This window comes from Arvicola amphibius, chromosome 4 (assembly GCF_903992535.2).
Source record: "Arvicola amphibius chromosome 4, mArvAmp1.2, whole genome shotgun sequence".
Taxonomy (NCBI): domain Eukaryota; kingdom Metazoa; phylum Chordata; class Mammalia; order Rodentia; family Cricetidae; genus Arvicola; species Arvicola amphibius.
Window position 1 is genome coordinate 18,832,450 of NC_052050.1, and position 15,617 is coordinate 18,848,066.

The following is a 15,617-nucleotide window of genomic DNA, read 5'->3' on the forward strand; positions in this document are numbered from 1 at the left end:
TGCCAGTTTAAACCCTTTTTATTTGAGCTACTGGGATCTCTAGAGATATCCTAGCAAGTCTTTCATAGTTTCCTGTACCATAGTTAGACTGGTCTGGCCTCACGATCTTGGATTAGAGATGCTATCATGCCTGATTCTCTTACTCATTTTCCAAGAATGTTAAAGTCCCATCACTGTTGAGAAGTATTCCTGGATTCCTCAATTCTCCCAACTCCCGTTCCATTGCACACCCACAAGCAGCATTAACCTATGGCTTAGAGATTCCTGCCACACCCTTATCAAAACACTTATCCAACTAGCACTTGGGAGGCAGAGACACAGTTTTACAAGTTCATGACAAAACAAAACAAAACAAAAAACATATTAAGTCCCAGGCAAGTCTGGATACATAGCAAGGACCCTGTCTCAATACCACCAGCACCATATAAACAACCCCCCCGCCCCAAAAAAAAAGCATTTATCTCTGAGCTGGACAGATGGCTCAGTTGTGCTCAGGGCACTTGCTGCTCTTCCAGAGGACCCCAGGTTTGATTCGCAGCATTCACATGGTGGTTCACAAACATCTGCTTCAGGGACCTACCCACTCCCTCCTGGCCTCCACAAGGGCATCAGGCACAGACCACATGCAGTCATACGTGCAGGCAAAACACCCATACACGTAAATGAAGAATTATGCCATTAAAATTGTCCTTATTTCTATAAGCACCTATTTTCATGGGACTGATTGGCCCTGAGAACAGACTTTGCAACAATCATCTTTGAATTTTCAGTCTTGCAACAGTGACAGTGAATGCATTTAGTTAAGTATCAGTGAAGGAAACAGTTGGACTAGGTCTCTGCATAGCCTCCTCCTCTGTAGTTTGGGCATAATAACTCATAGTAATTCATTTCAGGCCAGAGATGGTATTCTGCATAAGCCGAAGCACGTGGTGATTCTACTGGTTGAGCTCTGTCCCCTGGTTAGGTTCTTTCTGACTGAGTATAGTTTCGTTATCCTTTTTTGTTTGTTTTTTGATTTTTTTTTTTTTCAAGACAGGATTTCTTTGTGGAGCCCTGGCTGTCCTGGAATTCGCTCTGTAGACCAGGCTGGCCTCAAACTCTAGAAATCTGTCTGCCTCTGCCTCCTGAGTGCTGGGATTAAAGTAGTGTGCCACCACCGCCTGCATGTCCTTACCTTTTAATTAAACACAAAATATACTATCCTCGCAGGGTTGTTGGAAAGTTCGCAACAGGTACATCATGAAAACGTCTTTAGCACAGTGCCTGGCAGAAGACAAAATAAGTTCCTTGTGCTGGCTACTTATTGCCTGCCAACTTGACCTATGAGTCATTTGGGAAGAGGGAACTTCAATTGAGAAAGTGTCCCCTACAAAATAGGCCTGTGCGGCATTTTCTTGATTAATGATGGCCGTAGGAGGACCCAACCTATTGTGGGGGTGTCACTCCTGGGCAGGTGTCTCGTGGATGGTTTAAGAACAAAGCACGAGGAACAAGCCACTGAGCATCGACGTTCTAAGACTCCTGCTTTCAAGTTCCTGTGCCTTCCCCTCAGTGATGGGAGTAGGACCTAAGAGTGGAAGCAGAAATACATCCTTTTCTTCCCAAGTTGCTTTCGGTGATAGTGTCTTTCTCCCAACAATTAGAAACTCTAAGACATTCTTTTAAAGACATCCCTGTGGGGGGCTGGAGAGATGTCTCAGAGGTTAAGAGCACTGCCTGCTCTTCCAGAGGTCCTGAGTTCAATTCCCAGCAACCACATGGTGGCTCACAACCATCTGTAATGGGGTCTGGTGCCCTCTTCTGGCCTACAGAAATACACACAGACACTATATTGTATACATAATAATAATAATAATAATAATAATAATAATAATAATAAATAAATAATAATAAATTTGTGTGCCGGAAGTGGTGGCGCACGCCTTTAATTCCCACACTTGGAAGGCAGAAGCAGGCGAATCTGGGGAATCTGGGTTCGAGGCCAGCCTGGTCTAAAAAAAAAAAAAAAAAGTGAGTTCCTTCCGGGACAGCCAAAAATACACAGAGAAACCCTGTCTCGAAAAACCAAAACAAACAAAGATATTTCTGTGGAAACATGGGAGCAAAGCGTGAAAGCAATGACTTTGGCTGCTGTTCTATGGGTCTCCGCACGGCGATTGAGTCAGAGACCGTCTTCTGGAATTTGGGTTTTCAGAGAGGGAGGTTAGGAAATAGTAGCGACGGAGGTATTCGGGGCACAAGACTCGCTGGGCATCCTGGCTTCACATCCCACCAGGGCTCGCCGAAGCGCAGCAGAAGTGCTGGAATCCCTGGCGAGCGCCGGTCTTCTGAGCTCTCCGTCGCACAGCTGACCATGACGCCGGATCTGATCGTTGCCAACTCTAACCAGTCCGTAAAAACTCACGTGCCGGCGGTCCGGGGAAACCCTGCGACCGGGGATTCACCACGAGACCTGGGCGGCCGGTGCGCGCTCTCCCGGATCGCTCTCTGCGCCGGGCGTGCTGGGCGGTGGAGGCTCCCTCTCCAGGCATGCGCGCTGTGGCCAGTGGCGCGACCCGTCAGGCACTGCGGTAGGCACCTCCGGGTCCGGCAGGACCCTATCCCCAGCATGGCGGCGCCCAGCGAAGTGGCCCCGGCAGTCCTCGGTGAAGGCGATGGCGGGGGGTTTGGGTCCTGGTTGGACGGACGGTTGGAGGCGCTGGGAGTGGACCGAGCCGTTTATGGCGCTTACATCCTTGGTGTCCTGCGGGAGGAGGAGGAGGAAGAGAAGCTGGACGCCCTGCAAGGTATCCTCTCTGCTTTCCTGGTGAGTAGAGTAGTCCGGGCACATTCCATCAACCTCACCGAGACCTGTAGGAACCTCTGGCATACTTCACAGCTCTCTTCTCCCGTTGCTGTCACGAAGGCTTAGTGGGTTTATCGGGGGGGAAGTGGGTTGCTGCTCCCCAGCCCAGATTTTTGGGAAGCCTGAAGGTTGCAGGTGCGTGGAGAGGAATGGGATTCTGTTTTCCTGGCAGCAATGCTCCCTGGGGTGCCTTTGGGTGTGACTGGAGAGTGTTCTGAAGTCACTGAGATGTGTGTCAGTTTGATCATAAACGTCAAACAGTTCCATTCCCTTCAGTTTGCAGTTTGCTCTTGAGATAGCTGCCCATTAGGGGGTAGTATTAGGCCTGTCCCGTGACAAAAGCCAGTAGGAAGTTCCCTCTTGGCTCCTGTTTCAGAGATGAATCTTCAAAAGGTAAGCTTGGTAGTGAAGATCTTTTCATGATAAGCAGTATTTGGAAATTCAGTAATTATTGATGGGTGTTGGGTGGGGCAGCGCGATGAGACAGGCTGGAAAAGCAGATAAAGCATTTAGCTTCTTAGAAGCAGATTCATGGACAGGGCGTGGTGGTGCACGCCTTTAATCCCAGCTCTCAGGTGGCAGAGGCAGGCCATTTTTGTGTTCTATATAGAGAGTTCAGGACAGCCAGAGCACAGAGAAACACTGTCTCAAAAATCCAAAAGCAGATTCATGCCACGTGTGCCTGGATGCATGTCTGTTATCCCAGCGCTGGGGAGGACAGCAAGTTGGAGGCCAATTTTGGGCTTACAAAATAAGATCCTATCTGGGCAGTGGTGATGTACGACTTTAATCCCAGCACTCGGGAGGCAGAGGCAGGCGGATCTCTGTGAGTTCAAGACCAACCTGGTCTACAGAACGAGTTCCAGGACAGACTCCAAAGTTACAGAGAAACCCTGTCTCAACAAATAAATAAATAAATAAAACAAAGTGAGACCCTGGGAAAACAAAACAGGCAGACTCACTCATGTAGAAATTTGTACTTCAAAGTGTTTATGTATCAGGTGGCCAAGATGCCCACTTTTTTAATCTGATCATTTGTGTGGAGTTCATTCCAACAAGGACAACTAATTAGATTGGATGCATAGATTAGATCCCCTACCTGTGTTGTCCGTGACTGTCCTGCAGTCTTTTCTTTTAATATAATTGCCTTGGGGGCTGGAGAGATGGCTCAGTGGGTAAGAGCACTTGACACTCTTACAAAGGACCTGAGTCCCATTCCCAGCACCCACAGGGTGGCTCACAATCATCTGTAATTCTAGTTTCAGGGAACCAGATGCCCTCTTCTGACCTCTATGGGTAACAGGCACACATGAGGTACACAGATATACATGCAGGTGAAACACCTATAATATATAAAACAAAATAAATAAAAATCTAATAAATGAATAAATACCATCAGCTCTAAAGTAAAATTTGCTGTGTCTTCACTAAGTCCCACAGAAATTGTTGCTCTCACACAAGGTTTAGGGGAGCTCTTGAAAACCTAACTGTTACTATGGGAGTCTCCAGCTCATCAGAGCCTTTGCTCTCTGGTGTCTATCACAATGAGCAGGTTTGGAGAATGGGTTCGTCTGTTGTCCTTAAAGTCAATATTCAAAGACACTAAGAATCAAAGGGTGTTGTGAGCATAGATATAAATATGCATGTCCATCCCTTTATATAGACAGATAGAAGGCAGAGTTTTGGGTTTTCAACCCGAAAAGTAATTTTTGGATAAGGGGCTCATGCTGGAGACACCACCCTGAAGGTCCAGCCCATTGATGAGAACTTGCTGGAAATAAAAACAGTGCAGCTGTCCCTGCTCCCACTGGCAAGAAACCCTTGGTCTATAAATGGAAAAGAGCTAACGCAGCTTGGGAGGCAGCTTGGAGTTGGAGGTTCAGTGGGGAATGCAGCAGGGTAAGTTCTTTCCTTCGACCCTGAATTGCAGATTGTAAGAAGGAAGAATAAGAGGCAAGGACTTTGGGGTGTATTTCCAACTGTGAGGTTTGTAAGGGCTCCGGGAATAAGTTGAGTTTGAGACTTAGTATTTTCCATGGTGATAGCGATGGAGTCTGTGTCTGTTGCTAAGGAGAAGTAAGTGATTGTTCTAGACTCTTGGTAGAAGAGGCAGCATTATCAAGACACTTATTTGGTTCTTCGCTTCCTCTGTATAAACTGCAGAAGACAAAAATCGTTTAACTGTGATTTCCCCCCCTGCCAAATTCACATCTCGTGTAATTTTCTCATCGTTTTCTGAAAGCCCACCTGTATATAAACTGTCTCTGGTAGAATGCCAGGAATTGTAGTGGGGCAAGAGTCCTTGGGATGAAGCAACTGAGAGCATCCTACAGAGAATATGGCTTCTGCAGAGAGTATTTTACATGCTTGGTTCTGTTTTGACTGCTTGTAATGCCAGAGGCCCTTGACTTTTTGCAGAATCTCATTCTTGGAGAAAACAAAATGGATTTGCTGTTAGGGATTAGGGAGTTTGTTAGCGAGAACTTGAGGTAAGATCAAGGTAGTATACAATCAGGAGTAAATAGAAACTTCCCCCACTTTTCCTGTTTTTTTCTCTCAAGTGCTGCTTGTGCTGAATGATTGACTCACATATCATATGTGTATTTTTTTTTAATCCATGGAATTACTTTCTCCCTGACACTGCTGAAGTGCTTGGGGGAACAAAATAAAAACCGCTGGCATTGTGGAGTGCTCTTCCAGAAGGAGAAAGGAGAGCCTTTGCCGCTAAGTTGCAGTCCCGTGTTAGTACTATAGGTGATGAAGTAAGACTGGTGTAATCTAATCATCCCACAGCATAAACACAGTCACAGGCCTGGTGAGATCTAGATCTGAAGGGCACGTGGGGGTAGGGGGTATGCTGTAAATGGTCAGGTGTGAAGGGAGGGCTGCAGCTTCAGGTAAGATCATCAGGATGTCGTGTTATGGGAGCTGAAATCTTTGGTGTCCTGACGACAGTGTGTGTTACCTCAGCACTTGGGAGGTAACTCAGGAGGCAGAGGCAGGCGGATCTCTGTGAGTTCGAAACCCAGCGTGGTCTACAAGAGCTAGTTCCAGGACAGGCTCCAAAGCTACAGAGAAATCCTGTCTCAAAACAAAACAACAACAACAAAATTACTCTGACGAGCACACTCTTCTGGGGCCTAAGCTGTCCTTGGGTTTCCTCTTGTGCCCAGTGGGGAGAGCAGTGTTCCGCACATGGCTGCCTTGGCTTGCTGTTGGTTTTGAAGGCTTGTCAGGAATTAACTGTGTGCTTTTCCCACTAGGAAGAAGATTCCCTCCTTGATATATGTAAGGAAATTGTGGAACGATGGTCACAAACGCAAAATGTCATCACCAAAGTGAAAAAAGAAGGTAGCATTGGCCTTTCTTCTTAGAAACATTTATCCTTCTCTGTGCCCTGTGGTGTGTTGGCGTGCGTGCGTGTGTGTGTGTGTGTGTGCGCGTGCGCGCACGCGTGTGTGTGGTGCGTGCGTGCGTGTGTGTGTGTGTGTGCGCGTGCGCGCACGCGTGTGTGTGTGCGTGCGTGCGTGTGCGTGTGTGTGTGTGTGTGTGTGTGTGTGTTCCTGAGGTTGTATGAGGGTCAGGACAACTTTCAGGATTTGAATCTGTCTTTCCATCTTGTGGGTCGTAAGGATGGAATTCAGGCCATGAGGACGGCCCTCTCCTCACCAAGCCATCTTGCTAGTCTCAGTTACTGTTTTGGACCCAATTCCCAGGGCCTATTCCTATATCGTTGTTAAGGAGCGAAAGTTTCATTTTCTTTGAGTACTCACTCTTCTGAAGATAATTTGCAAACACTCAGAGACTCGCTTTAAGGTTTTACTAACCCTGGATTTCCCTTTGTGTCTTTCCAGTCCGCCCTGACCACAGTCTTCGTTGTGGTGTAGGTGTGTGTTTCTTTCCTTGTGGTTTTGAAGCAGTGTCTCATTGTTTATAGCCCATGTTTGCCTGGAACTTTTTTGGTTTTTTGAGACAGGGTTTATCTGTGTAACAGTCCTGGCTGTCCTGGAACTCACTCTGTAGACCAGGCTGGTCTTGAGCTCAGAAATCTACCTGCTTCTGCCTCCTGAGTACTGAGATTATAGGTGTGCGCCACCACTGCCCAGTATGCCCGGAAACTCTTTATGTAGCCCTTGCTTGCCTTGAATTGCTAACTCTTTTTACCTCCACCTTCTCCGTGCTACAGGTATGCATCACAATCCCTGTATCTTTCCGGTCTTTATTTTCCTCCCATCCTATGCCCCTAGTAGATTTGCATCACACATACAGGGTCAGCTATAGTCTTCCAGACTCAAGTTGACAATGGTCTTAAAGGCTGGAGTCTTCACCCACTGAGCCATGCCACAGGCTCATCCACCTTTTTCATATTCTCATTACATAGCATAATTTATGGTTCAGCTTCTGCTTCATTTGGCTGAATCCTTCACCCTTGAAAATAAAAGAGGAGCCAGGCGGTAGTGGCGCACACCTTTAATCCCAGCACTCGGGAGGCAGAGGCAGGCGGATCTCTGTGAGTTTAAGACCAGCCTGGTCTATAAGAGCTAGTTCCAGGACAGGCTCCAAAGCTACAGAGAAACCCTGTCTCAAAAAAAAAAAAAAAAAAAAACCAAAGAGGGAGGGAGGGAGGGAGGAAGGGAGAAGAGAGAGAAGAGAGAGAGAAGGGAGAAGAGAGAGAGAGAGAGAGAGAGAGAGAGAGAGAGAGAGAGAGAGAGAGAGAGAGAGAAATGGGTTTATATGTTCATTAGGATGATAAATTAGTCTACAGAGAACTCAAAACATAGAAGCTAAACTTGAGTAGAATCTAATCTAAATTATACCACTATTAAGGCAGGCTGATCTCTGTGAGTTCAAGGCCAGCCTGGTCTTCAGAGTGAGTTCCAGGACATCTAAAGCTACACGGGAAACCCTGTTCTCGGGGAAAAAAATTATACACATTTAGTTCTAGGTCTTGAATATACAATAGGATCACATGATATAACTTGGTTTGGGCCCCAGATATTTGTGTTTTGTTGTCTTGGTTTGTTTTGTTGTAATTAAAGGCATGGTATTAAGGGCTGGGAGATGGCTCAGTGGTTAAGAGCACTGGCTGCTCTTCTAGAGGAGCTGGGTTCAATTTTCAGCACCCACATGACAGCTCACAGCTGTCTTTAACTCCAGTTCAAGGGAATCTGACACCCTCACACAGACATACATGCAGGTAAAAACACCAATGCACATAAAATAAGTAGTATTTTTTTAAAAAACCGTGGAATTGAAAGCTGTTTTTTTAAGATAAGCCTCTTTATTTTACTGTGTATGTGTGTTGGGTGTGCACGTGTGAGTGGAGGCCCACAGAGGCACTGGAGCTCCTCAGGCTGCAGCTCCAGGTGCCTGTAAGACATCTCATGTGGGTTCTGGGAACTGCGCTCGGGTCCTCTGCAAGAACAGTATGCACTCTCAGCACTGAGCCATCTCTAGCCCCAGGCATTGGTGTTCTTAAAAAGTTCCTCTAGGGCAGGTGAGCTGGGTCAACAAGTAAAAGGTGCCTAGTACAAAAGTCTGGTGTCCCAAGTCCCTCCCTGGGGGCCCCCGGAAAGGAGGGAACTGGCTCCCCACAGTTGTCCTCTAGACATCAGTGCACACACAACCCCAGTAAGAAACATTAATCCAAACCATGTCTGAGAAGCCCTGAAGCCTGGGTAGCTTTCCCTTCTTTCTGTGGATGACTTCGTGTCCTCAGAGACCAGCACTGAGTGGTGGGGGTTGGTGATTTGGGGGCCTGTCTTCACCTTGTCTCTGGATGACTTCGCGTCCTCCGAGGCCAGCACTGACTGGGGGCGGGTTAGTGATTTGGGGGCCTGTCTTCACTCTTACGCTCTCCTCGTGTCTCCTTCCGTCCGCCTTGCAGATGAGGTTCAGGCCATCGCCACCTTGATTGAGAAGCAAGCACAGATCGTGGTGAAGCCCAGGATGGTTCAGAAGAGGAGAGGCAGAGGAAAGCCGCCTGCTGGCCCAGTTGCCGATGTGACAGACGAAGAGGAATATCCTTTTTGGGGCTCAGCACCATTTCCCGAGGCTCATGCTAAGAATGTCGGACAGTCTGTGTCACTCCTAAGAAGTCCAACCCCCATCTTCTAGCTTAGTTTTCACTTTCAAAATGGCAGTGATCCTGGGCCTTTGTGGGTTAAGAAGTGTTGTTGGGTTGGGCAATGGCGGCACATGTGTTTAATCCCCAGCACTCTGGAGGCAGAGGCACGCGGATCTCTGTGAGTTCAAGGCCAGCCCTGGTGTGCAGAATGAGTTCTAGGACAGCCAAGGCTACACAAAGAAACCCTATGTCAAAAGACTAAAACAAAACAAAAACCCAAAAACAAAATGATGTTAAATAGTTTGACATGGAACTTATATTTTCCAACACATAATTGATATATCTCAAGAAAAGTTCAGTGTAAGACAATGCCTTTAATGGACTGTTTAGTATTATTCCTAGAGTAAGAAGCTGCTGTGGGTCCTTGCACCTGTGTGACATTGCATTAGTTACTTTTCTTACTGCTGTCACCAAATACAAAGAAGAAATGAGGCAATGGTTATTTTGGCTTACAGTTTGAACTGATGCCCTCCATCATGGCGGGGAAGGCATGGTGGCAGGAGCAGGCGGCAGCTGTGTCACGTTGCAGCCAGTCAGGAGGGCGAGAGAGAAATCAGTGTTGCTGTGAACCAGTCTTTCCTTTTATTCAGTCTGGGACAAGCCCAGGGAACAGTGTCTCCAGCGTCACAGACATCCCAGAGGTTTGTGTCCGTGATGACCCCAGCTCCTGTCATCGACAGCCAAGATGACCCATCACGGATACTTTTGTGCACCAATCTAGCACCACGCTTCCCTTTCTTCCAAAAATAACCTTTTTGGACATAGAGTCTCATTGTGTAGATTGGGCTAGCCTCAAAGTCACAAAGATCCACCTAACTCTGCCTTCCGCCACTGAGCTTCCGAGGTGGCGTCACCACACCTGGCTTCCAAAAAAGGCTTTCGAAGTATGAGGTCTCTCTCCTGAGGTTAAAACACAGATTTCTGGTCATTTCCTGAGTTTCTGATCTAAAGTAGGCTCAAGATAAGAATCTATGGCTGTGGACTTCTGGAAAGTTCCTAGAGGCTCCAAGAGTTACATGTTTGTACACATGTGTGCTGCGTGTTCTCATGCAGCCCGGGTGGGAACTGAAACCCTGATCTTTGTGCCTCCACCTCCCGAATGTTGGAAACTGTGCTGTCTCAGAGTCTGTCTCACCCCTGCTTTTAGGTAATATTAATGTAGTGTCTTCTAGATCACCTGACCTTCCTTTTAGCTCTAGGAGGGGTCTTGTAGAAGCTTGAGACATCTCCCCCTCAAATTAGGGTTTTCAGAAATGGCTCTCTGGGGTTTACCTTCACACCTGTGACCCCCTCCTCACTGCATTCTGCTTGCTTCTCTTACCCGTGTCTGCTGCAAACTCAATTTGGGATGTTGTGAGGACTTTCTCAACCTGGTTTTCCTTAACGTCACTCACCGAAGCAGATGAGAAAGATGATCCGACAGCAAACATCGGTTCTGACAAACGTATCCTTCTCTTTGTCCATTCTCCTCATTTTTCTCCAAGGTCCTGGAGGTCAGTTGGTCATTTTACTGTCACTGCTGTAGGTCGTGTCTTTGCCAGTATTGGGAGCCCCATGCCTAGCACAGCCCTGCTTAGTCAACTTACATACACTGTAACACAGAAAACAAGTTAACACATGCTAGGTGCTAGTCTCCAGCTTGCTAGGATGACTTTGAATTCCTAGTCTCTGGTTCCACCTCCGCAAGTGTGTCATTAAAAGCATGTGTTAACACCCACCAAAGGGGGTGGCGGGATGTTCTGTTTGTTTGTGAGATGGGGTCATACTATGTAGTCCTGGCTGGCCTGGAACTCTGGAGATCTGCCTGCTTCTATCTCTTGAGTGCTATGCTTAAAGGAATGCACCACCACACCTGGCTTTTTGCTGCGTTTTGGTTTTGGTTTTTGAGACAGAGTCTCTGTGTGGTCTTGGATGGTCTGGAACTCGCTCTGTAGACCAGCCTGGCCATGACCTCTCAGAGATCTCCCATCTCTGCCTCCCCAAGTACTGGGATTAAAATCATGGCACACTAGATCTCACCTGGCTTGGCTTTTGTTTTTTGAGACAAGAGTTTCTTTTAGCCCATGCTAAACTCAAACTGGCTCTCTCAGAGGCTGTTCTTGAATTGCCTTTACCTCTTGTAGGGCATGAGCCACCACACCTACCTAGAAGGATTTCCAAGAGAAAAATAAAAGCTAGATTCCCCAGAGCTATTGTAGGAGGGGCCGCTTGTTGGTTCCTGGCTGCCCAGCTAGCTTAGACCTGAAATAATCGTATAGAAACTGCATTAATTAAATCACTGCTTGGCCCATTAGCTCTAGCTTCTTATTGGCTCTTTTTTTTTTTTTTTTTTTTTTTTTGGTGTTTTTCAAGACAGGGTTTCCCTGTAGTTTCTAGAGTCTGTCCTGGAACTAGCTCTTGTAGACCAGGCTGACCTCGAACTCAGAGATCCGCCTGCCTTTGCCTCCCGAGTGCTGGGATTAAAGGCGTGCACCACCACCGCCCAGCTTTGGCTAACTCTTACATATTAATTTAACCCATTTTTATTAATCTGTATATTGCAACATGGCTGTGGCTTACGGGGTAAAGTTCCCAGTGTCTATCTCTGGTGGTTCCACGGCTTCTCTCTGACTCCACCTGTCTATCTCCCAGCATTCAGTTTAGTTTTTCCCGCCTACCTAAGTTCTGCCCTGCTATAAGTGCAAAGCAGTTTCTTTATTCATTAATGGTAATCACAGCATACAGAGGGAAATCCCACATCACAGAGGTCTGTTGCCCAGGACTGGGGAGGGGAAATTAAAATGTTTAAATTTTCTCTTTACTCTCAAAGACCTCGTCATTGGAAGGAGAACTCAAGATACTAAATATTTGAAGCTCAAAATATGATCATTATTGAAATGCGTGTTGAGGAAGGTCCCCACTAGCAGGTCACTCTGAGATGTTCCTAAGAAGGTAAATTTAGAAATTCACCTCCCAGGTGAGGGCTTATAATGGGGCTATCAGATATTGTCTCAGGGGTTCAGTTTTGGTGTGAGGGTTTGACCCCAAGGCCCTGGGTATGCTTAGGTAAGTGCTCTGTTGCTGAGCTCTCTTCTCAGCCTGAGACTTTTGTAGCCTAATCTAGAAAAAAGTCATGTTTCAAGAGTATAAAGGATATTGCCTGGAATGTTTTATCTTTTTAGTGCCTGCATGTATGTATGTGCATCATGTGTGTGCTTGTTGCCCCCAGAGGTCAAAAGAGTGCATCAGATCCCCTAGAACTGGAGTTACAGATGGTTGTGAACCACTTGTGGATTCTGGGAATGGAACCCCAGTCCTTTGAAAGAGCAGCCAGTGCTCTTAACTGCTGAGCCATCTCTCCAGTTCTTGATATTTTGTTCTTAAAGTTAAAAGAAGTAAGGAATAAAATTTTTGGCTGTTTTCTCACTTTTGTTAAACTTATTTATTTCATGTCTCATAAGTTCAGTGTTGACAATATAACATGTTTTTCACTTAAACGCTAATCTAGAAAAGGCCAAATTAACAAAATTCAATAAGAATAAACCTTAATTACTTGAAAGCATTTTAATAGTGCCACATGCATAAGCATTTTCCACCCAGTGATACTCTATTGACTTCCATGGGCTCAGCAGCCAAACAGTATTCTGGAATACTGTTTGCACTTAGCTTGGAGTGACATTTTTAAATGAATTGACGTTATTTCTAAGTATGAACTTTATTTGTATTTTTTAGACCTCCCTGTTAATGAAGTACATTTTTATAAAATATTTTAAAGTTCAGGTTTAGTTGTCCAAATGAGGTTTTGTTATTGCTGCTGTTTTGGTTTTTTGAGACAGGGTTTCTCTGTGAAACAGCTCTGATTGTCCTGAAACTCAGTTTTATGTGCACTGGTGTTTTGCCATGGGTGTCAGGTTCCCTGGAACTGGAATTATAGACAGTAGTGAGCCACCATATTGTTGCTGGAAATTGAACCCAGGTCCTCTCTGGAAGAGCAGTCTCTGCTCTTAACCACTGAGCCATCTCTCCAGCTCCCATGGAACTCATTTTGTAGACCAAAGAATCCGCCTGCCTCTGCCTCCTGAGTGCTGGGATTAAAGGCGTTCGCCACCACTGCCCAGCCCAAATGAGAGGTTTTTTGTTTTTTGTTTTTTGTTTTCCTTTAGGAGTTCCCATCAAACCAAGGATTCTTTTTCCCCCTATCATATGTTTGCTTTGCCTGCGCACACACCTCATGTCTAGTGCCCACAGAGGCCAGAAGAGGGCACTAAATCCCCTGGAACTAGAGTTATTTATGGGAATGAGCCACTGTCTGGGACTGAACCTCTGCTAGAGCAAGTGCTTATGATCACTGAACCCAAATCAAAGATCCTATTTTTTACTAGGAATGCCCCGAGTGCATTTAGGACTCGGTGTGTAGAGAAGGAGCATCCAGACTGAAACTGCAGGATTGTTGCTTGTGGAATGTGTACCTTAATCCCTTAACTCACTGGTAGTTCTTTTCCGAAACACCAATGTGGAAGATGTTCTCAATGCTCGGAAATTGGAACGAGACTCGCTTCGGGACGAGTCCCAAAGGAAGAAGGAACAGGACAGGCTGCAGCGGGAGAAGGACAAACTAGCCAAGCAGGAGCGCAAGGAGAAGGAAAAGAAAAGGACACAGAGAGGGGAACGCAAGCGATAACCTCAGCCCACTCCGTTCCTTCCACCCAGGAATTGTGCGTCTGTCTATTTAAGAGACTGAGACTAATGCATTTCCCAGCATTTCCTAAGGCTTCCCCCGTGTTTACATGTTTAAAAGGAAAACCACAATCACTTGTAATTACAAAATGTGCCATGTTTTGGTAGTGTGGGCAATCAATTATAGTATCCTTACCAAAGATCTGGAATTAGGGTAACCTTTCTATTTTAGTACTGAAACCCTGTGCTCTTCTGGCTTGTTTTTAAAAAAAAGGTCTTCCCTCACTTTGTATAATTAGCCAGATTCAGAAAGTGAACATCCTGAAGGAAACATGACCATTCCTTCTGAGATTTAAAAAAAAAATGCTCCTGAGGCAATATTTGTCTCAAAACGTAGTGGGTTTTTTATTTGAAATTTAAAATGTAGTGGGTTTTTTATTTGAATTTTAAATTTGAATTTTAAATTCCATAGTCTAGACTGACCTTGAGCTTGAGTTTCTCGGCTTTAAGATTTGGGCATAAATGGCTGCACCTGGCTTGTAGTAGCAGTAGTTTATGGCTGAAGTAACTAACGAAGAGCCCTAGATCCAGACTGTGTATGACATCAAATAGGAAAGTGGAAGGTGGGTATTTGGGGTGTGATAGATCTAAGAACTTTTTATTTATTTTTTGATGTGTCAACTTGGGCTCAAGCTCTAGCTGTGTTGAGTGCCTACTTTGCATATAAGGCCCTGGGATTGATCCCCAATACTGAAGAAAACCTTAACCTATGGGAGAATCAAATATCTTTTAAAATAGAGAGCTACATACTTTTCATATAGTCTGTGGCTTTAAGAAGGATGTGTCAGTTTGGGGTATAAGTTTATCATTGTTAGCTAGATAAATCATGAGTTCCCTTGAATCCCTTCTTGATTTTAATCTTGATTTATTTTGCAGGCATGTCCAGCCTTTTGACGTGGCATGACTTTTTTTAAAACTTGCAAAAAAAAATCATGTTTTTAAAGTAAGTTTATGATTTTGTATTAGGCTGAATTTACAGCTATCCTCAGCCACAGGTTGTACACACCTGCAACATGGGTATTAAGACCTAATAATTCCTGGTTTAGAGAAACTGAAGGAATTACTCTAGAGAGAAACACTGGAAATTTTGCTAACAAGATACTTAAGTATATATAGTTGGTGGTTAACAAACTTATGAGTGGAAAAACTGGGAGAGTCGAGGGTGAGCAGAAACTCTCCAATTCTACTTCTGCCACAGCTGCATCCAACTGTAAACAAGGTCCTTCTTTACTTGACTTTAGGCAACAGCTATCTAAACCCTCAGAACAATTTCTCTGATGTGATACAGTAGATATTTTATACCAGGGGTTAGAAGACTACCACTCCCAGGCCAAGTTTGGTCCAGTCCTTTTTTGTATGGGGCAAACTAAAATGTTTTTTTACATTTTTAAAGGGTTAATAAAGACATTCATGATTTGAGACCATATGTGGCCTATAAAACCTAGTAGTTACTAGCATTTGGAGAAAGTCTTCTGACTTGTTTTTGTATCATTAACTACCTTTGTGCAGAAGAAAAAAAAAAAACATGGTTAAGAAGATAAAGCTGCCTCTTTATCCTACAACCATGACACTGCAAAAATAACCACCTTTTCCTTTTTTTAAATAAACTTATTTAAGTCAGAGTTGTCTGCCTTGTTTTTGCCAGCAGCTGGTGGAAAGGTGTGTGTGGTTGGTTCCTTGGGAATGGTCTTCATCGTCTGGTCAGCTCTGTAGACACACTCTGCAAGTGAAACGTCTTCTCCCTTAAATTTGTTTGCAAGTTTCCTGCGAAGTAAAGATTAGCTCAGAGGATTACCATGTTTTTTGGAGCTTGAGTAAATTGGCTTTGAAGTCCTCTGAGGTACTACTGGTCTTGATCCTTTATGTGGTGGTAGCAGTGAGCCACAGCTCTGAAGAGTATGGGAAAGAACCTGTTCTAATTTAGTAATC

General features: G+C 45.2%; 1 protein-coding gene across 1 annotated transcript; it reads left to right on the plus strand.

Moving 5' to 3' along the window:
* The first annotated feature begins 2,584 nt into the window (after positions 1 to 2,584).
* Ccdc43 (coiled-coil domain containing 43) lies at positions 2,585 to 15,310 on the plus strand. Its single transcript, XM_038329042.1, has 5 exons — positions 2,585 to 2,806; positions 6,109 to 6,196; positions 8,733 to 8,865; positions 10,367 to 10,416; positions 13,445 to 15,310. Exons 1-5 carry the CDS (start codon positions 2,609 to 2,611, stop codon positions 13,630 to 13,632), a joined length of 657 nt encoding a protein of 218 aa, XP_038184970.1. The 5' UTR covers positions 2,585 to 2,608; the 3' UTR covers positions 13,633 to 15,310.
* Positions 15,311 to 15,617: the final 307 nt, after the last annotated feature.